This window comes from Canis lupus, chromosome 36, assembly GCF_003254725.2.
Source record: "Canis lupus dingo isolate Sandy chromosome 36, ASM325472v2, whole genome shotgun sequence".
Classification (NCBI taxonomy): Eukaryota; Metazoa; Chordata; class Mammalia; order Carnivora; family Canidae; genus Canis; species Canis lupus.
In genome coordinates this window covers 5,015,720-5,038,490 of record NC_064278.1, presented here as the reverse complement: position 1 = coordinate 5,038,490, position 22,771 = coordinate 5,015,720, and the positions used below count along the sequence as shown (strand labels likewise).

The 22,771-nt window shown below is 40.3% G+C and overlaps 1 protein-coding gene across 8 annotated transcripts in view; it reads right to left on the bottom strand.

The window, feature by feature from the left end:
- The window catches only part of TANC1 (tetratricopeptide repeat, ankyrin repeat and coiled-coil containing 1), a 226,744-nt gene that overhangs the window by 139,178 nt on the left and 64,795 nt on the right, over positions 1–22,771 (bottom strand). For all 8 annotated transcript variants that reach the window (XM_049106149.1, XM_049106146.1, XM_049106148.1 and 5 more), the window contains exon 3: positions 8,978–9,057. Coding sequence is in view for 7 of the 8 variants with exons in the window: in XM_049106146.1 (XP_048962103.1) it covers positions 8,978–9,038 (61 nt within the window). In the remaining variant the exon portion in view is untranslated. The remainder of the gene's footprint in view (positions 1–8,977; positions 9,058–22,771) is intronic.

Below are 22,771 nucleotides of genomic sequence, written 5' to 3'. Positions count from 1 at the left end.
ATAAGTATACAAAATGTGTCAATTGCCTATTTATGCTATTAGGAAGGTTTCTGGTCGACAACAAGCTATTAAGTTTTGGGAAAGTCAAAAGTTATACTTGAATTTTTGAGCATGGGTAGAGAGGAATGGGGGGGGTTGGTGCCTCTAATTCCCATATTGTTTAAGGGTCGACTGTACAAGGTCATAAAGAGACAACAAGGAGAAAATATAAAAGGGCACTGAAGATTTAAAAGGTCTATCAATCTCAAAGAAATGCTAATTAAAGACAAATACATGTTTTAACTTATAAAATCAGCAAATATTATTAAAATCTACAAATACCCAACCCTAGTAAAAATCATGCAAGCAAGCACACTCACATATAGCTTATACAGGTGGCAATCAATACAATCCATCTGGAAAACAATTTGGCAAGAGGTATGAAAAGCTTCTGAAAAGGATGTTTCCTTTCATTATTAATTCCTTGCCTAGAAACATTCTACTAAAATAATCAGGTTTGTACACAGATATCTATTTTCCAGAGGCTTGTGTGTTTTAAGATTTTTTTATTTATTCATTCATAAGAGACACAAAGAGAAAGGCAGACATAAGCAGAGGGAGAAGCAGGCTCCCTGTAAGGAGCCTGATGCAGAACTCGATCCCAGGACCCCAGGATCACGACCTGAGCCAAAGACAGACACTCAACCACTAAGCCATCCAGGTGTCCTGAACCCTGGATTTTATCTGAAAGCTTTCCATTAAAATCTCCTTTTGAGATCATGAAAGTATCAAATTTGCAGAATGGGGATTTTCAGCTTGGAAGAAAGCCCTGGAGAAAATAGTACAGGACTCAAAAAGCACTTAATTGTCAATGCTCTTAATGGCAGAGAAGATAATATAGTGTAGAGAAAAATGGATATTGACAACGAGGTTTAAAAAAGACTTAAAAGAATTAGGCTCTAAATATAAATTAGAAAGGCCTTAACCAACCTGTTTATATTTCCCTTCAGTTGTGTTGTGTTTTTTTTTTTAAGACTTATTTACTTATTTGAGAGAGAGTGAGTGTGTGTGACTGCATAAGCAGGAGAGGCAGAGAGAGAGGGACAGAGAATCCCAAGCAGACCCCCTGCCAAGTGTGGACCCTGACTCAGGGCTCAATCCCAAACCCTGAGATCGTGATTGGAGCGAAACCAAGAGTTGCCCACCCAAGCTACTGAGCCACCCAGGCACCCCTATTTTGAAAAAGATTGAGATACATAAAAATAACTCTCTAAAGAAAGGAAATCTTCAGTAGGTCAAGCATTTTAGGTAATAAAGTATGATATCAGTTAATTGACAGCTTGGAGGTACCTGAAATATGGTATGTTTTATAATGAAATATAGTATTAAATTTATAATCAGAATAGAGACAAGTGCTATGAGCTGAATGTGTCTCCTAAAAATTCATATACTGAAGCCCTAAACCCCCACATGGTGGTATTTAGAGATAAGGCCCTTGGGAGATAATTAGTTTTAATGTACATCACAAGGGAAGTACCCTCATGATGGGATTGATGTCCTTATAAGAATAGGTCCCAGAGAGCTTGCTGTCTCTCTTGCCATTTGAGGACACAGGAAGAAGGCCAGAAAGAGTCTTCGCCAGAAGATGGAGAGATGTAGATTCTACTTTCCAACTCCATGTTTTCAGCTGTAAATAAAGGTTTCTCAATTTGAAGCTCTACGCCAAGACTAACGTTATCCAACAGGTTAGCCCTAGTGGCCATCCATCAGCTGCAGGACATCTGCAAGGTCAAAGCCTCATCCTCTTTAAGAGGAATAGTAAACTTACAACATCCTTCACAGAAGAAAAAGTCCATCTATGTCATATCTTTTAGCCTATCTCCCCACTCAGAAACTACATTTGCCAAAAGATTATATGAAATCAAGTTTTTTATATTTCTGTAGAATAGAAATAAAACCTTGGAATTCTCTTCCTAGAAAATGCAAATTGGAGACACTCCAGTGGCTTAATTGGTTAAGTCCAACTCTTGATTTCAGCTCAGATCATGCATGATCTCAGGGTCGTGAAATCAAGCCCCTCGCCCAGCTCTGTGCTGTGGAGCCTGCTTAAGATTCTCTCTCCTTCTCCCTCACTTGCTCTCAATCTCTAAAAAAAAAAAAAAAAAAAAAAAAAAAAACCTGTAAAAAAATCCAAATGGTCACATTAAAATTAAGATATAGAAATTTTTAAAAAAATTTTAAAGATATTTATTTATTCATGAGAGACCTAGAGAGAGAGGCAGACACACAGACAGAGGAAGAAGCAGGCTTCATGCAGGAAGCCCGACGTGGGACTTGATCCTGGGTCTCCAGGATCCCACCCTGGGCTGAAGGCAGCGCTAAACTGCTGAGCCACTGGGGCTGCCCCAGGTATAGAATTTTTATGGGAATTAAGAAACTACACATGACAAAGCTCTTTAAAAATTAGGTATACAGAAAATAAGACCATTGTTTTTGGGTAATTTTACAGAAAAGCAGCTTTAATTCTTTAAGAAGTATTTATAAAATTAGATTTGATGCAAAAAATCAGACTCTGAATTGTAACATTTAATATTTCTCTATTTAGTTTCCTACTGCATTTACACATACAGTTGACCCTTGAACAAAACGGGTTTGAACTACATGGGCCCACTTATATGTAGCTTTTGTTTTTTCCACATTAAAACAGTACTCTAAATATATTTTCTCATCAGATTTTCTTAGCAAATTTTTTTCTAACTTATTTTAAGAATATAGTATATAATACATATAACATACAAAATAGGTGTTAATAGATTATTTTATCAGCAAGGCTTCCAGTCCAATAGGTTATTAGTAGTTACGTTCTAGGGAGTCAAAAGTTATACGTAGATTTTCAACTGTGTGAGGGTTAGAATCCCTAACCCCTGCACTGTTCATGGGTCATCTACACATACAAAGAGACCCAAGCAAGTAAGTGTTGTTGAGAATTCCACTACAAACTTTATAATGATTCAGATAGGTTGTGACTTGCTGGGGGTCTTATTGGCTGGAAAACACAGAAGATCCAGGAGGTGTCTTAATTTCACCTTCTCTGTCCAGAGCTTTCTCTAATTATGCCCTTCACAAGAAACAGGCTGTTCAGGATGAACCAGCTTGGTCCATGACGTGTAGGCGCCTGACACGTGATAAATGTTAAGTATCTGTTCTCTTCCTTCTCTTTCATCCTTTCTATTTCCCAAAAACATATGGGAAAACTACAAAGAGGATGGAGGGCAGAGCCTCCTACATAGGAAGACCTTCATTAATTAAGAATGTGTTGAAATGAAACATCTCAGAAACTATAAACTATTCTTAAAGCCGCTTACTGACCCCCAAAATCTCTTCAGCAAGGGAGAAAGTCTTCTAGTTTAATTTCATAAAGAAAAAAATAAAATGCCAGTACTTGATACAGGCTGAAAGGTTAAATAAATGATTTCCCAAGTATCAACCACCATACAAGAGACAAGTGACTCCGTTTTCTCAGTTTTGTTAGGAGGGAAAGGGTAAAGATGGCACAAAAGACTTCAGTATGCCAAGAAGAAGGCAGAATCTGCATTTGGAGACGGGTAGTCATGGAAAGAAGCTTCCAGAACATCACTCCTCTGCCTGAGAGTGGTCCTGGCTGCCTTCAACTGGGAAAGAATAAAAAGTCTTGGTTTTGTTTGTTCAAGGTAGCACACAGTTTTCTCAGGAAAGCAAAGCTCTGCAGCACATGTAGCAGAAGCCAGGTGTCAAGTGAGACACTTCTGCAAAAAGGTTCTCTCATTTTGCCCTGAAAACATCTCTGTAAGGTAACTTAGTCAAGTTAAGGAATTTGCCCAAATTCATGTAAATTGGGAGGTAATCAATCAAGCTGGGATTTGAATCTGTGACTTCTAATTCCCAAGTTTGCTTTTTCTAGATTTTGAGACATGCAGAAGAGACAACAAAGAGAAACTGGTGAAGGAACCAATCAAACCAGAGGGAACTGCATTCCTGATTCTACCAAAAACCAGCTTGGCCTCTAGCCTGTGTTTATATCATGTCCCAATACTTTACAGAATTTACTTAAGTACCCTGGTAAAGAGAAATACAGTACCTTTAGACTGAATTATTTCTGCCTGTTTTGTTGCTTGGGAAACATTTTTGGAGTCTGTTAACAACAAGATACCAAATATCCATAGCTCAGCAAGACAGTCACTGCACTAAATTCCTAAATAATAGTCCACAACCACAGAAAATGGGCAATGCAGCACAGAATAATCAAAAGCAGCTTCATATTTTCCGGATAAAACAAAGCATCGTTTGTATTGAGGCATTTTTAGAAGGTACCACTGAAAACCAGACTGCAGCCTGGAATGGCTTAAAATACCACATTTAACAATCACATCAATGGCTTTTAAACTTTAGAGGCAAACAGCTTCCTTTTACTACAAATTCAAAGTGAAGGATTAGATGCAAAGCTAACAGATTAATTCAGTACACACTCAAGTTTAGAGACTATCCAATGTCTTAATTAACACCATTATAAGTGCACTTAGCCGACCAGCTGCGTTTTAACGATGAAAAGGTGAGGGTCAAATTTTTTTTAAATAAATTGCTTCAAACTAAGCCCCCCTACTGAAAAAAAAAAAAAAAACACAAATAATTAAACTGAAAGGAAAACACTAATAAACAATTATTTTGGCATATTAACCTACCCTTCCTTCATTAGTCTCTTTTTTAATTGAGGCAGTACCACAATTACAAGTTCACCAAACTTTGTTCTTCTGCCTCAACTTGGAGCTACTTCCACACCAAAACAGAGCAACTAGAAAAGTTGGATAGGGTAAAAGGCTAAGGTTTCAAGATTGGCAGAGGGCAGGAGAAGGGATGCATAGAGACAGAGAGAGACCAAAAAAACCAAAATGGTTATCAACTGTGAGCTACAATTATATCAAATAGAATTAAGATTCATTTCTTGGAGAATAGGAAAAAAAAAAAAAAGTCCAAAAAACTAGCCAAATCATTTACTATGTGAAGCAGTGGTTATTCTATATGAAATATTTGTGCTTGGCCTTTAAAGTAGAAGGGACCTTCTACTTTATTGTTGATGTTGTGTTGATGACAGAAGTGGGAGGTGAAGCCCACTTTACCCTATAGAAGCTAAGAAGTCAAAATACACGTTTGTCTCTCCTGCAGCTAGAAGCCAGGCATGGGAACCAGGCTCAGCCATTTGGATACACACTTGACCCACACTTTCCATTTTTCCTCGGCTATTCTTAAGCATTTTTTCTTCCAGATGAGTTTTTAAATCAACTGATTATGTTGTGTTAAAAAAAAAAAAAAAAAACTATTCTGAGCAGTGAAAATATTCTGTATGATACTGTAACAACAGATACAGATCATTACACATTTGCCCAAACCCGTAGAATGCACCACACCAAGATTGAACCCTAATGTAAACTATGGGATCTGGATGATCATAATGTGTCAAGTGTAGGTTCATCAGCTGTAACCAACGTACTGCTCTGGTAGGGGGTGTTGATCATGGGTAAGGCTATGAATGAGTAGGCACAGAGGATACAGAGGAAATCTCTGTACCTTCTGCTCAGTTTTGCTGTGAACCTAAAACTGCTCTGAAAGAACAAAGTCTTTAAAAATAAAATGGTTGGGATTTCATCAGGGATTAAATGGAATCTATAGGTTATTCTATAAGAGACTGTCAAGTTAAGATACTGCATCTGTCCATCTGGGAACAATGTATTTCTTTCCATTTATTCAGGTCTTCCTTTAAGTGCTTCAGCAAAGTTTCATTCTTTTCCTCAATGTAAGGCTTGCAAATTTCTTCGTAGGTTGAATTCTAAAGTTTTTGTTTCTATTACAAAATGGGACTTTTTCCCATGCATTATCTAAATAGTGTTATTGCACTATTTAGAAAAGATATTCATTCTCTACATTGCTCTTTATATCAACTCTAAACTTTTTGGTCCAGATTTGTATCAGAACATTCTCAATATACTTATAGTACAGTGATTATTTCATCTTTAAATTTAAGTAGGTTTAAAAAAAAAAACAAAAAAATAAATTTAAGTAGGTTTAAGAATAGTAACATGAAAGTTTTTTGATAGGAAAGGTCACTTAAGATAAAAAAAAATGTGGTCTCTTCTCTCTGGAGAGCTTCAAAATAAACATTTGCCTTAGATCAGAGTCCTAACATAAGACAAAGGAAAGGAAAAAATATATACATATGCCCTTACCTAGCTCTCCCCACATTGTGGTTTAATATTGATTTTTACTCCCTCAGGCCTAACTCAAGGTCAAGAGAAACACAGTGCTCATTTGCACTGATGGAATAGTGGGGACAACGCAAATGTACTTTCCCCAAAACATTAAGTTTTTAATATTGTATTCTCTGACACAATTCTACAGCCTCCAGAAAACACTTCTGTTTAGCTATAAGCATTTCCTGGGTTTGTTTGTTTTTTTAAAAAGGTTTTCCTATATTTAGAGTTCACTCAATGTTTAGTTTAATACTGTACATATTTCAAATACTTTTAATATACATGTAACTTAAATTTCAATACCTATTAAAATCTTATCAGTAATTTAAAGTAGATATAGGTGACATTTTCTTTTAGAGATAAGAACTGAAAATGTAATAACTTTTCAATATTTCTGAAAAATATCTGTATTCTTTTAAAGAATACTGAATTTAACTCCGTGATTATGCTTTCTAAATTCTCAAAGCTGATTCAATTTAAAAAAAAAAAGTGTGGTTCAAGATTGTAAAAACAATCTACAAAGGATATATAAAATGCTGAGCTCAGTATTTTAGACCTAAATATTTCCTAAATTTCTGTAATTGTGAGTTCAAGTACATAGAAATGAATTTTCCTTTGTCTTTGTAACAAAGATTGGTTTTAATTGCAAACAGTAGAGCAAGATTTTTCCATATTGCAGGAGATATTATTGCTCAAGTTTCAGGGCAGTCTCCGTAGATCAGTCAGCTTTAATTTACAGAGAAACTTAGCTATGATCTACTTATATGAGAGCTGGCACAGAGCTCAACATATGAATGGTCAAATTCCAAGTATTTTCCCCAATCATCTTGTGACATAACTTCATCAAGATTTAAGATTCCATCTGCTTTGTTCCAACTAACACAACCAGGTTCTAGTTAACAGAAAAAAGGCACATACCATACAGATGTTTTATGAGAAATAGTCCCATTGCTTTTTCAAGTTGGTTTGCATTAGTGAAAAGCCATAGTGTGGGAATTATTATGAAGAAATGATTCAGAAAAAAACAGTAGTTGCTCTTAAAGACCAGAGGGGGAAATAAACCCAAAACTCACATGCTTTAAAACTGGAAAAGTTACAAATGCAAACTATGTTCACTGTCTGGCCATTCTGAAAGGCAGGGTGCCCCAAATCATTACTGTACTGTTATTTCACTGGCACTGGTCAAAGAGGATGGTGGGTCTGTTGTGAAAGACTCCCATGACTAAATAGGGAGTTTTGGCTTGGAGACCCGGGCCACTGGTTGGGCATCCCCAGCCAGACAGCTTAGGACCTAACTTTATGCTGGAAATTACAAAGGCATCTAAAGAAGCAAATAATGAAGTCCCTAGGATGAATGTCAGATGAGCCAAAACTGGGGGGAAAATTTTTTTTAAACTGCTTTCAGAGAAATAAAGAGAAAGATATTTTGGCCTTGACCCAGCAGAGGGTGAATGTCCTCCTGGATAGAAATTATGTGAACTGAAAATTCTCCATAGTAACAATTCTAATTAATTATTCAAGGTAGGGGGGTGGTTTCTTAAGGTTAAAAGCTGACTATGGTCTCGTTTCTATCATTAAAAACTGATTTTTTTCTTTGTATCCGCTTATGCAGGCATTAACGAGAAGCTTCTAGTGGAATTTTAACAGTAACTTTACAATAAAGATTCTCCTTTTAAAGGAAGTTTGCTGTTTTGCAGACTTTTTGGTTTATGGGATAACAGCAAATTTACTTAAGTTCCATATAACTAAAAAGTTTAAGCCCACTTATTCTATTACCTATGTACAGAAACAACAGACATTAACACTGTCATAACATTACAAACATTATGTAATTATATACATATATTACATAATATGTAATAAAAGGTACTGCAAGATCTTTTCAATTGAAAAGTTAACTGTAAAATTCAGCGATGTTATGGTAATAAGTGTATTTACACTGTAATAGAAATTAAAACTGAAATGTTATTCAATATACAATAATTCAGAAAAGCAACCACTCTCCACTGTGGATTATCGTTAAGTTTGCAGAGTAAAATAGTACATTCCAAGAAAATCAATCCAGACTAACAGATTTTTATTGTACAATAGTAAATAATATGTAATTTTTGTAGAAAAACAGACCACTAAGTGGTCACCTAAATAACCTTAAAAGAGTTTATCACATGGAAGGCAATGAAGAGTCACAATGACCACATAAGCACCAGAACAGAACTCTATAAACAGGAATGAAATCCAAGCCAAATTAAGTAGCTCTCATCATAATGAAAACTAGCAGTCTGGCACTGAGTGAGGCTACACCTGTTAGGTGGAAAATCTGATACTCAAAAGGCGAGGACCAGTCAGCCAGCAGTTGGTCAAACATATAAAATGCAATTGCATGTGGGAAAAGGGAAAGAGCTTTCTAGAAACCAAATTCCTGGACACACCTGCTATCCCTCCAGGTCTGTAACTCTGACTGCCTCTGGATCTGAATGTTCTGTTAAAATTATGAACTTTACAAGTCTTCTGGGGAAGGATTTGGTTCGTAAGGCAAACTCAATTTTCAAAGTCACTTCCCATAAGAAAGCTCAGAAATCTTTTTCGTTTCTCATAGCTTCCAGTGTTATGTGCGTTCCAACCCAGAACACTCTTTGGACCCATTCCCAATGCAATGGCATCCTCCCAGCCTAGAGTGAGCAGGAGCTGCTGCCCCACGGCCACCTGCTTGTACATACCTGTTTCCTTCCTGCTCCCCTTTCCTCCCTCTCGGCTCTTCTTCAGCACAGCTTTTAACATTTTCAACACTCTTTTGCTTCTAAAAAAAAAAAAAAAGAAGGAGGGGAGGGAAGAGGAATTAAGGGTTGTGAGTTGGAATATAATGTACATACTGACACAAAAGGTAACTTAGGCTCTAACAGATTGTTCAGGAGAATCTAAACATACCTTGAGTTTTACGTTAATTTTCTATGAAGAAACTAAGATGGGGAACTAAATGTTAAAGACCCAAGGAGTGTTTTATAACTTTTAATGAAGTGATCAGAAGTTCACTGGCTTGTTATAAAAGTTTAAAAAAAAAAACAGCATTCTCAGCATTCCACATCTAATTAAGGTTATGAGGCTAAATCTGGGCACGTTACTGTAAGATGTCTGGCACAGGAATTCAGATCTCCTAACCCCAGTTCATCAAAAGAAAACATTAGAACAGAGAATCAACAAGATAATGGTTAAGAAGAAAGCTACATGGTTAAAGGCATGTTTTGCAGATGCTACTGATTATATAACCACAAGGAAAACATTTTGGAAGTTTATCAGATTAAAACATACCTTATAAGCATTTGCAAAATAAATACAAGGGAAACATTTTAAGCTGATGTCAGGGGACCCAATCAAACAGCACACACTGCAGTGGGTTTTTACTACATACATCGAGGACTTTGGGGGGGATGGGGACGAAAGAAGAACGGTCTGTGGCACTACAGCTGAATCCTTTAAATGATAAGCTGCATTTTTAAACAGCGTTGTACTGAGCATGTAAAAACAACACAATGGCCCAGGCCTAAGATGAAACCTAAAACCATCCCTAGAGCAAGAGACAGACAAAAGGACCATTATTTCATCACTGAGTCTCCTGCAGCTCTTTTTCCTCCAGTAACTCGGAGGAGATGGCTGGACAACTCCCAGCAGTAACAAATCCAAATGGGTTGTGTTACCCATCACACCCCTGCTAGTGCACCAAGGACAAGAAGGTGGAAGGCAAGCAGGTTGCTCCTGGAAGAAAGAAGCAGCAGAGTGGGGCCAAAAGGGAGAAACTCCAGTGGAGAAGACGCCCAGTCCCACCTGCCCAGGGAGCCCGAATGCTGGAACCAGCGTCCGTGTATACGCGGCACCGGCTGCTGGGGCCAGAGTGGAGCAGGGCCTCCGCGGGGAGCACAGACCGAGGCAAGAGGCCCGGAGCGCTGCCATTCAGTCGCACAACATAAGCACACAACACGGTGACCTTCTTTTCATTTGGTCCAGGCCTGTATTTACTTTTCCAAGTCCTCTGTTTCCCTGACGAAGAAACAGAGACCCTGGAAGACTGACTGCCCAGGGGTCACACAGCGAATGAACAGCAGCGCCAGAACCCAAACCTGCAGGCTCCCAGCAAGGGTCTCCCTCCTTCCATGCTCCGCCTCCCCACTCAGAAGATGAAAGCTTTGGGCAACGGCAATCAAACAAACGAACAGACAAAAATCAACAACCAACCAATCCACCCTGGAGATAACCAGGAAGACAGCATCTTTAAGCAGAATTTGGAGAAGGCGATGGTAAAGTGCGACAGGGTTAAATCACCTGACAAACAAGTCTCTACACACAAAGGGGCAGGGTTTACAGCCTAATTCTTTTTTAAACTGCTACTTCAGGGAACCCTGGTGCAAAGACTGGAGTTTCACCTGAAGGGCAAGCATGGAAACACAAATTTCTCTCGGTGATCATGCTGAAATATTGTAGGAGAGATGGTGGACAAAATTCAGGGACAGAGGCCTGCTAAGCACAGATATTTTCTTTTCCAAGTAAATCAATCAACCTTCAGGGTTTGTCATTTTGCAAAGACTACATGCTTTAAAAATAAAACAAAGAAAAGTAAAACGCGCCAGCCTGCAGAGCTTGGCCGAGGTCCCTGAGTGAGCTCTCCGGGAGCCCTGCACAGGCCTTGATCATGGAGCTCAAGCTCCACCGCAGCACCCAGGGTGACCCCATCATCACCCTGGTCGTCCCCAACCCGCGGCAGATCTGCTGTGCCACTGGGGAGACACGTCCCACAGAAGGACTGGGAGACACTGCCTTCGGCATCACGTGCCAGACACCCGGACTGCCCACTCCGGGGAGCCCAGCTGCTCTCAGGATTGTCGCATCTTCCACATCGGTGGTCCTGAGTTAACTGAAAAGGCGATCAGATGGCCACTGTAATTTTTTCTTTCCAGTTTCTGCTTTCCTCCATAAATAGCAAGTCAAGGGGGAAACGCTTAAATTTATATTCTAAGACCTATTCAAACTGTGACCTGGAGAAACTTCAAATGAATATACCGGAGTACAAAAGGAACTTCAGCTGCCATTTCTTTAATTTATATACTTTTTGGGGAAGAGAGGAAAGACCAGCCTCTGAAATTCTCTAGTGGGAGAAAACTTCCCAGAATTTTCATTTAAAGAAAATAAAATGTGAGTATATAACATTGACCTCACACCCATGACCTGAAGGCACCTAGATTTTCTTATTTTTCTACTGTTATTCAACATTCTAAGTCTCCCAAATACCATAGGTTCTTCCTTTTAAAACACCCCGAGGTAACAAAAACTGCCAAGCTTCCTTTTACTGTTTGGATTTCTCCTTTAATACACGGAGTCTTTGAGAATAGGCCCAGTATCTCCATGTTTTGTGTTAGAATTCTGCACAGTAAAAAAAAAAAAAAGAATTCTGCACAGTGATTACAGTGATAGATAAGATATAACAAAGATTATCCTAGGTAAAACAGAAAGGATTTCGAAGCAAGACAGAAGCTATTTTGGCTTGCAATCACAATAGCAGCATCGTAACCATGACCACCTTGTCTGAAATCACAGAACACCAGTAGTATTAAAATTTTCCTCTTCTGGAGTGTCATACTGCCTGTTTATACAGTTTCAAGTCAAATCTGTGAGCTAAGGGCAGGGACTATGTTTACTTTTTAATACAAACAGAAGCCAAAACGCAGGCTTCGCACCCACTCTGTCCTCAGTATTTGTTGACAGATTTAACCAGGCTGCAATGAACACAGATGAGCGACTTCCTCCAAATCAAGCAATTAGCCAACATTTATAGCAGTTTATAAGTTACAAGGAACATTCCTATATATTTTCATTTGCAAGGAATGCCAAAAAACACAGTTAAATCCATGTGACATCAGGCAATGAGAGACTGGGGAGGAAAATGCTGCATTTCATAATACCCTTTCATGTCCACACCTTAATTAAAATCTCATGATCACAAAATCTTATTATCCAGTTATCCTGAATGTGTGCACGCTCCGTTGGAAGGAGCTTCTCCCATAAAACAGTTTATCTGACCTCAAAGCAAAGCTGTTTCGAAAGGTGCCTACCTACTTTTATCAACATCAAGCAAACCAGAACAGCAATATTTACAAGTGAAACACTGAAAACTAAGTTGTATATAATTAAGAACTTCCCCCCAGAAAAGGGAGACAGCAAAAACATCCTCAACTTTAAGGGCTTGAAAAGATTTTTCTAACATACCAAGATTTGACTCATCTACATAATAGCCACGTCTTCTGTATGGCTACCTTTAGAGCTTACTTTCCTTTATTTGGCAACCTTTAATGCTTATTAAAAGAAAGGAAATGTGAGCGGCAGTGTGGGGTCTGAAGCACCTTTCAAGATAAATTATATAGAATAGAACAAATCAAGAAAACAAAGCAGAATAGAGACCACAAAAAGAAACAAAGAGGCCTGCTAGATGGGGCACTGGCTGTTGGCTGGAAATTCATGGAAAACTGCATTATAGAAGCTTCCTGAAAGCAAGAGCCATATCTCAACATTCTTTTAGAGCTCCCACGAGGCTGGGAAAAAACAACTCTTGATGAATACTTGAAATTCCAGTAGGTCTCTCTCCCCACTCCCCAACCTCACTTTTTTTTTTCCTATAATAGAAAAAGCCCAGGAATCAAGGGACTAATCTCAGCCCTGGTCGTCGTGTTGTGACTGGAAACCAGTCACTGAAGTTCTCTAGGATTCAGATGATTTGTTCAGAAAAGCTCGGGAAGAGAAGAGTGACTACAGATCAAGCAACCAGAAAGCAACCGTATGACGTTACTGCCCTATTTCCACTGCTAGTATGGTAACACTGGGCTATAATTTATCCCCAAGGCACGAAGGCTCAGCCGTTCATTCTTCTTTATTCAAAGCCATTCTACAAACCATGCCCCTAATTCTACTGCTCTTTATGGTTAGGCTTGTCATAGGCAAAAAGACGTCAGATCTGAGTATGACTTATTAAAAGCGTAATAAATTTACAGCCCCAAGTAATCTGAATTTAAAAGATTTCTGGGCATGAAGTCTCAATTCAGATGTTTTAAGGTCTGATGCACAAATTAAGTGGAAACATCTATTAGATTGAAATCACTTTCAGCTCATATTTTAAATATTCTATGGGAAGATATTCTATGGGAAATATTGCTTTGGGAAAAGTTTCTTTAGAAAAAAAAAAAAATGCTTCTTCTGGGGCACCTGGCTGGTTCAGTGGTAAAGCATGGGACTCTTGATCTTGGGGTTGTGATGTCAAGCCACACGGTGGGTGCAGAGATTACTTTAAAAATTTAAAAACCTGGGACACCTGAGTGGCTCAGAAGTTTAGTGCCTGCCTTCGGCCCAGGGAATGATCCTGGAGTCCCAAGGTCAACTCCCACATCGGGCTCCCTGAGTGGAGCCTGCTTCACTCTCTGCCTGTGTCTCTGCCCTCTCTCTCTCTCTCTCTCTCTCTCTCTCTCTCTCATAAAAAAAAAAATTAAAAAAAAAAAAAAAAGAAAGAAAATTTAAAAACCTGACTCTCCAAAGCTGGTATTTCAAGTTACTAGAAAATTACTGTATGCAAGTTTGTACATTTTCTCATTTTGTGAACTACTTGGCAGAAAGGAAATTTTATTTTAGGAGGAAAATATGAACAAGTACTTCCTTCTGGCTCCAAGAGACTTTTTTTATTTTGTGAAGAGATTTGTTGAGCCCAACTGTTAACACTACTTCCTCCATAAAGCCTTAGCAGGCCATGGCAGCCAACTCGACGAATCCCTCCCGGCACCCAGCAATGTACCTTATACACAACCAACTCAAAAATACATTTTTTAAATGAATGAATAGCAGGTTGTTATGGAAGGGAATTCAAAACCAATGGTAATTCTCTCCCACAAGGGGTTTGGGCAAACAATTTTAAGAACTATTTTTTGGTACCAACCACTAGTTTCCAAGTTATCTGGTCTATCCACGATGAACAACTCATTTCTACAGCAGGATCTGTTCTCTTAACAGGTCCTTCAGAAAGCTGCAGGGAGGTTTTATTTTGGTATTTCAAATACATGTACAGAAAGCACAAGTACAATGACAGAAAAGCCAAAACCTGAGATCAATACATTCTCCTTCAAACCAGGAAAAGCTCAAATAGGGGATAACCAGGGCAGCACTCCTGGCAATAAGCCTTATGACTCCCAGGCCAATGGCTGGTGTACAAGACTGAGCACCAGTCTCTCAGGATCTCTCTTCAGGTTGGATGCTCCCCAACCAAGCACCTACCTCCCCTCCACCCAACAGCAAGATGCTCCAAACTAGAAGACAAAAGAACTGCAATATTTTTACCACCACCATCCAGACGTTCATAAATATTTAGATTTAAGAAAGCAAAGGCATTTCACAGGTACCCTTCAAAAGCTACCTCAGGACGCCTGGGCGACTCAGTTAAGTGGCTGACTCTTGGTTTCAGCTCAGGTCACAATCTCGTGGATCCTGGGATGGAGTCCCACGTTGGGCTCCATTCTCATTGGGAAGTTGGCTTGAAAAATTCTCTCCCTCTGCCCCTCCCCTCCACTCGCACAAAGCTCCTTCTCTCTCTTTCTAGTAAATAAACAAACAAAAAGCCACCTCAAAACTCCTGGAGGACTTCCTACCCACCTGCTTCCTCCACTAGGCTATGAGCCACTGATAGCCACACCCTGCCCCACTCCCCAGCCCAGTATTCGTTGCTTTACTACCAGTAGATACACTGAGGAAGAACATAGTTTTAATCCATCTATAATTCTTAAAGGGAATGGTTCTATCTCAAAATAGACAGCCATCCTTTAATAAACTTAAACAATTTATTTACATTTTAAACAAATTTAAAATATAATAGCCTCATTTAAAATGCAAGGCCCTAAGCATTGGAGGAACTTATCCTGACTCTCCTGGATCAGCAAACAGCGGAGAGAGACAGGGTTATGACCTGATTTTCCAATTAAGGAATGAGCACTGGGCTAGAGATTGTAGTTGTTCGTTGTACACAAATTTCTAAGTATTCATACCCAGCAAAGAGGGACACGAAGTCAAGCATAATATGATAGGGAAGAAAAAGCCAACAAACATAGGCAGGAAGCTATGCCTCCATTTTCTCTATCAAGCAAAAATAAGGTATGAGAGAAACAGGGTGAAGAACAACCTTTGCAGAAGAGAAGGAGGCAAACACAAGATTAAAAGGACTACTGAGGGCAGCCCCAGTGGCTTAGCGGTTTAGCGCCCCCTGCAGCTCAGGGCGTGATCCTGGAGACTCGGGATCGAGTCCCACGTCAGGCTCCCTGCATGGAGCTTGATTTTTCCCTCTGCCTGTGTCTCTGCCTCTCTCTCTGTCTCTCATGAATAAATAAATAAAATCTTTTTTAAAAAAAAAATCAAAATAAATAAAGGACAGCTGAACAGGGACACCTGGGTTGAGCATCTGCCTCCGGCCCAAGGCATGATCCCGGGATCCAGGATCAAGTCCTACATCGAGCTCCTTGCATGGAGCCTGCTTCTCCCTCTGCCTCTGTGTCTCTCATGAATAAATAAATAACATCTTTAAAAAATTGGGATCCCTGGGTGGCACAGCGGTTTGGCGCCTGCCTTTGGCCCAGGGCGCGATCCTGGAGACCCGGGATCGAATCCCACATCGGGCTCCCGGTGCATGGAGCCTGCTTCTCCCTCTGCCTGTGTCTCTGCCTCTCTCTCTCTCTCTCTCTCTGTGACTATCATAAATAAATAAAAATTAAATAATAAATTAAATAATAAATAAACAAACAAACAAACAGACAGCTGAACAGCTCAGACTGCCCAATCTGGGTTGCAGACCACGCCATGGCACCAAATAATGAAACTATGCAACTGCATCCTCTGATGCTCAGCCCCAAGAACTACCCAGAGGACGAGAGGACTGATCAGCGGCTGGCTGTCTGCAGGACTTGTCAAGACTGAGAAGGGTGCTTATGTCACATGCTTGGAGTGCTGTGCCACAGAGGCAGGACTGGACAAGAAGGGAGTGAGACCCAGAGAGGACAGGAATGGGGTCTCAAGGAGATCAGAGAACAAACACAGACTAAGTGAATGAGGAAGTTGAAAAGAGTCTAGTCTTTTTAAATGAACTTGTAAATTTTGGAGATGGAACCATGCCAGACAATGATAAAGGTCACACGATGGCCAAAAGCTTGGTTTGCTAAAGTGCAAGCCCTCCAAGTGAGGGTTACTGGAAGCTATTTGATTCTTGGTGTGGGTAAGAGCCATTCAGATGCTCACTGCAGAAACAGAGGTAGCACTTGGTATAGCCATTATCCTCATAGCTAGTATTTAATCAGGGTTTACTATATGTCAGGTAAGGAGTGTTACACACATATGTAATCTCTTTTTATCCTTACCGGAAAAAAAAAAAAAAAAAGAAGGAAAAAATAACCCTATGAGATAAGTTTCCGGAAACTTTTTTTTTTTTTTTTTTTTTTTTTACAATCAAGGCAACAGAGAGGCTTAGAAAGATGAACCAGTTCTCCAAAGTTACACAGTGTGCAAAGGTAGACCTGGAACTTCTGAAGGCTCAGGCACTGAGTGGCTGCTTCCAATGTCCTCAAGGAACTCAGGAGCAGGGGGCAAGGAAGATGACCAGGAGGGTGCCTAATAGAAGCCTCAAAGACACAGTGGCTTTTGCAGGAGGGTGAACATGTAATTGTTGTGGATCCAGCTAAGGAGAGCTGGGAGAAAGCCAACATCAACTCTGAGCCCCCATGACCAGGAGGTCAAAGCCCATGGAGGACCACCTAGGGTTTGAACATGAACCACAGTCTACAATCAGGTGCCCATCCTCTCACATAGCCCTGTAGAGGCCATGACTAGGGTCACAGGATATTCCCCTGTAAGGTTTATAGCAACGAGAGACCCAAGCCCCGATCCCCAATGTGGCAGTTATCGCCATAACAGCCATTCGGATTACATTTTCTTCTCTTTCCCCTTCTTTCTATGAAGTTTTCCACTTGTACCATACAACAGAGTTATGAACTCCCAGCTTCCACTGACCAACTTCTTGATGTATAGCAATGACAACTCCCTGAATAAAGACAGACAGTATTACATAAACAAAATGACTTCAGGCAAGTTATTTTCCGTTTTACGGACTCATCTGTCTAACAGGGATACTATTCCCTTTCCTGCTTGACTGGACAATCAGGCCTCTTCCACCTTGCAGGTGCTATAATTTTACGGGGAAAACTTTATTTCTGGTTCATAAGATCACTGTAATCACAGTAGCTGATAAACCATCACCACAGATGAAAAAAGGGCCCCTGGCTGGGGTCTAGGGCATGGATGATAAGTCTTTACAGGAAAAGGAGAAGAGACCTTGAAGACATGTCAGAAAGTCCATTTTTCAAAAACTGTTAAAAGGTACTCAATCAATCAATGCCAGCTGAATGAAGTCTGGTATTATAAATCTAAAGAAATTAAATTTTTTAAATTGCACTGCATCTGGCCTCAAAGTGAAAAAGGTCAGACAACTTCAAAGATGCCCTGTGAAAGGCAGCTATTCATTACACAAAGATCTCTTGCTTATGTAGCTGACAGATGGATCTTTCACTTAAAGCCCTGGAACAGAAGACATCAAAACCCCTCCTCCACTCTGTCAGTGACTTGCTAGGATGCTCTGAACAAGGTTATAACCCACACCCCCTCCAGCTCCTAATTTCATTAGGATGGGCGTTCCCAATACCCGGTGCAGTTTTTCAAACCTCTCCCAGGTGATTGTAATGTGCAGCCAGCAACACCTATTTAACACTAACTCTATACCAGACCCTGCTCTAAGCACTTAGTCCATGCATATTTAATCCCCACAACCACCCTCTGCAGAAGGTACTGTAAATATCTCTATTCTACAAAGACACAGAGAGCCCAGAGATTTGCCTAGAGTCACATACATAGCTCATGGGAGCAGAGCCAGGTTGCCCATCCAGGTGGTCTTGCTCCAGAGCCTAACTATACAGTCCCTTTTTTATGCCTCCTTTTTTGGATAAACATGAGACAGATTAGCTCCCAGGGGCCTGGTGAGGTAGTCAAACAGACAAAACTGCCTAATAGGAGAGAAAAAAAATCATATTTGGCCACACACACACACACACACACACACACACGTCCACCACAGAGCAGCATCCCATGTCTCAAATCTATCCTGAAAAACAGAATCTGCCTCTGTTGAGATACCTACTGTGTACTCAAGTTCTGCTAGGTATCTAGGAGTTATTTCAAACACCAGTGTTGTCAATATTTGTGACCTGGAGGTGTCATGCTACAAAATGCAAGCAAGCTCTTTAATTTGTGAGCTCACAGAAGAACAACACTGGAAGTTGGGCCATATTACCAACAGGGAAGAGTACTTGGGACAGAGACCTCAGTGTCACATGGGCAATGCTTCCCCTATTCCTAACACCCAGAGGTTAGGAACAGTGTTATTCAAGAGGAGTTCCAAAACCCCACTGCATAGCTCACTGAATGAATTGCATACAGCTGTTAAAAGGTGATAGGATGGGACAAGGAATGGCCTGGTGTCCAAGCTTTCCTTCTCTGGGCAGTTTTATATAGTTCAAATAGATATAAGGTTTTAATCTTGGATATCAAGTTCTAAAATAAACCTAGGATATGCTTGCCATAGTAACACAATGAAGAGCTAAATGAAATTCATAAAAGTCACACAGCATCATCTCTTCCATAGCTAAAGCAAATAATGTCAACACACAGAGCACTATATACTCTTACCCGAAATTTGGGGGTTTTTTTTGTTTTTTTAAGACTATTTATTCCTAAGAGACACAGAGAGGCAGTGACATAGGCAGAGGGAGAAGCAGGCTCCCTAGGGGGAGCCTTTTCTGGAATTCAATCCCAGAACCCCAGGATCACACCCTGAGCCAGAGGCAGACCCTCAACCACTGAGCCACCCAGGTGCCCCTCTTACCTAAAATTTGTAAGGGAAGCCATTCTCGGCCATAAACACTTGGTTGCAGTAAGCAGTCTTAAAGGGGACTTTACAGGGGCTCATAAGAAAGGTCACTCAGAAATGAGGAATGGTCATATTTTTAAATTCATTCCAAGAGCCCCAAAATGGGGGAAGGTCAGAGCTCCAGATGATAAAAATCAAAGACAATTTGGGACACCCGCATCAGGTTCCCCGCCGGGAGCCAGCTTCTCCCTCTGCCTATGTCTCTGCCTCTCTGTCTCTCATGAATGAATAAATAAGATCTTAAAAAAAAAAAAAATCAAAAGCAATTCATGCTATGAAGCAAAAACCAAATATGACTTTTTTTTTTTTTTTTTTTAACATTAACTAATCTGGTCTCAATGAGATGAGAGCACTACAAGGGTGCCATCCAAGACAGGAGCTTGTGACCTTTTAAGTGTCACGGATTGCTTCATCAATCCAGATGCTCCCATCAGAATGTTTCTGAATGATTCTGATGAAGACAATACTCTTCAAAAAAAAAAAAAAAATCAATTATATTGAAACACAGATATAAAAATATTTAAATAGGAAAACTGAGATAAAAGTAATGTGTACTTCTTAACATACATTACAAGACACAGCAGCAGGTCTAATAAGCTACTGCAGTTTTCTAAGCAATGGTGAACATAAATGATGGTTCGAACTATCTCCCACAAAGTGGTACAAAAATCTGATTTCTACTTGCCAAAGCCAAAGATGCTGCTGACAGTATGTGACGCTGCCCACTCTCATCACTGAGGGAAAAGCCACATTTTGGTTAGAGATGGTAAAAATAAAGATGTAAATTTTCTTTCCACCCACCCACATTCACAGATCCCCTGAAGTGCATCCAATGACCCCAAGGATTAGAGACCATGACCCAAACAATCAGTCAGACTCAAAGGGACAATTACTCAGACTTGCTAAGTGCTCTGCTAATAGCCCAGGACCTTCTAGAGAAACAGTAGTGCAGTTTTATCCCACTCGCAGAACCACTGAAATTCAGAAAATTAAACAGTAATTTACTGACTGGCACACGTTAGCAAGATTGGGTATTCCACATATGCACCACCCCTAGCAATTAAATGCCAAGTCCCACGATTAGTTTTCATAGTAATCTATAAAAGTTCTATTTACAAGAAAGCCCACCACCACCAAATTACTAACCCACCCACAAAAACCAGCCCAGTTCCAAGAGAAAGACCTGTGGGAATTTACACTGTGAGACAACAGACGAAAACAGGAAAGCCAGGTTGAGTATTTTATTATGGTTTTGTTGTTTTCTTGGGCACTCTCCTTATCCTTTTTACAAGTGTTGAAGGTCCAGGAGGTATAGTCTTCCAATTATCTGGATCAGGCCTCCTAGTTAAGGGTGGTACACCCAAGGCTTGTCCTCGCCCACCCTCACTACCCCATACAGTCAGGCCATTCCCCAGCTGCATGCCCTAAATCAGGGGATGCCCATATGAAGATAAATATAATTTAGAGTCCAAAATACATGGACTTGCTTTGGGCCACTGCCAATTTCTCATGGATCCTGGGTAACTGAGACGGTTTTTGTTTTCATGGTCAGGACCTACAACAACAGCTGCAGGAGCGTAATACTTTTTCTAGACTAATAAAATTACCTAAGTCTGGCTCACAGTTTTAGCCATGGCAGCAGCTCAACTTCCCAGAAAGATGCAAGCCTCATGCAGCCGCAGCGGAGCTGGGAGGGTAGTGCTGAACTAAACTGGTGGCATTCAGACCCGACCCACTGCAAACAACACTTTGGTGAAATTGTGAATTACAGAATAATTCCCATGCATGAGGATTACAAATGTTATTTTTGGGAGTCCCATGAAAGTTTAATCAAACCTGTGAAGTTCAAGCTTTGCATTTGAAGTTATGTGACATGCCACATACAAACATCAAGACTTTTTCTCTCTAAAACCCAGTGAAAGGTTCAATTAAAGCCCTTAGTAATTCCGCAGTGAAACCTTTGATCACGGAGTCTGTCACCACTTCTCCTAACACATACAAACAGTATGAAACATAGCTCAGGAACCTAGGAACAAAATTGGCATTGTGAAGTGGCAGGGAAACCACACACACACACACACACACACACACATCACTTTTCTTTCAAGTTGGGGAAGGCAGGGTGGGTGGGTGACTTTCAGATGCTACAGTCTCCAAAGCTAGAGGGTTCCTTGTACTTGGAGCACAGTTACAAAGATATTTCCTAAATATAAGTGTGTGGTCCCTTTAAGGAAAAACATCCCAATTAGAACCCAGTGAAAAACAGGAACACATGTTTCTTGAATGACTGAATTAGAAACAGTGGATGTGAAATTGTTCTAGATATAATGAAGATGCTGCACAGATGTACTAAGTTTTCATGATCTCAGTGAAACATCTTTCTGCTACAGTAAAATACGGGAGTCTTCAACAGAGCTGGATATAAATTTAAGTATCTGTTCCTTGTTTTTATGCAAACTTCCCAAGCCAACTCCCTCTGCCTTCTCACAAACCTAATAAAACACATATTTCAATGTACTGATAACTCACTGAAAACCACAAAGCCATCCATCTCCAAGTCAGACTGATGGCTCCTTACAATCATCTCTTATCAATACTGTAAATCTGTTACAAATAGAGACCCTTACTCCACAAATTCAACAAAACACCATGAAAACCGCAGCACAGGTGGAGACAAAAGCATCACTCGGTTGATACCGTCAAGTTTTTCCACTGTCCTCACATGAAGGAGGCAGACTGTGGGGCGCCTGGGTGGCTCAGTGGTTGAGCATCTCCTTTGGCTCGGTCATGATACCGGAATCCTGGGATCAAGCCCCGCATGGGGCTCTGCTTCTCCCTCTGCCTTTGTTTCGCCTCCATCTGTCTCTCACGAATAAATAAAATCTTAAAAAAAAAAAAAAAAAAAAAAAAAGAAGGGGGGCGGGGAGGAAGGAGAGGCAGACTCTAATTGTCCTCTTTGACAGATAAAGAAGTTGAGACAGCAACTCAGCAGCCTGCCCCAGGCCACCTTCACTCTCAACACTGACTCCACTTCCTCTCTCTCAAAGGCAAGAACACTAGAACTTTGCCTCTGGCACCCTGAGCCTTGGATCCCAAGATCAGATGATGTACAAGACCAGCCTCTAACACACAGAGTGGGGCCTCTAAAGATTGCATTATGACAAAACCTCAATGTACTTGTGATAATCTGATTTTATTTGTAACTATTATCACGAAGTATTTCTAAACATTTATACTTACACTTCTGAAAGAGAAGCAATGTGATTCCAAATTCCAAACCAGTCAATCTCCATTCTTTTCTCTGCACCTTTTCCTTGGGAAAACGATGTGAATACCCACTTCAACTGCCACCTCCACGCAGGCACCTCACAAAGAGATTTCCCCATTGCTTTACCTGTCCTGCAATCTGAGCACTGGATTTCTAACCTGCTGACATCGACTATGGCAACGCAAATTCAACATGTCCAAAACT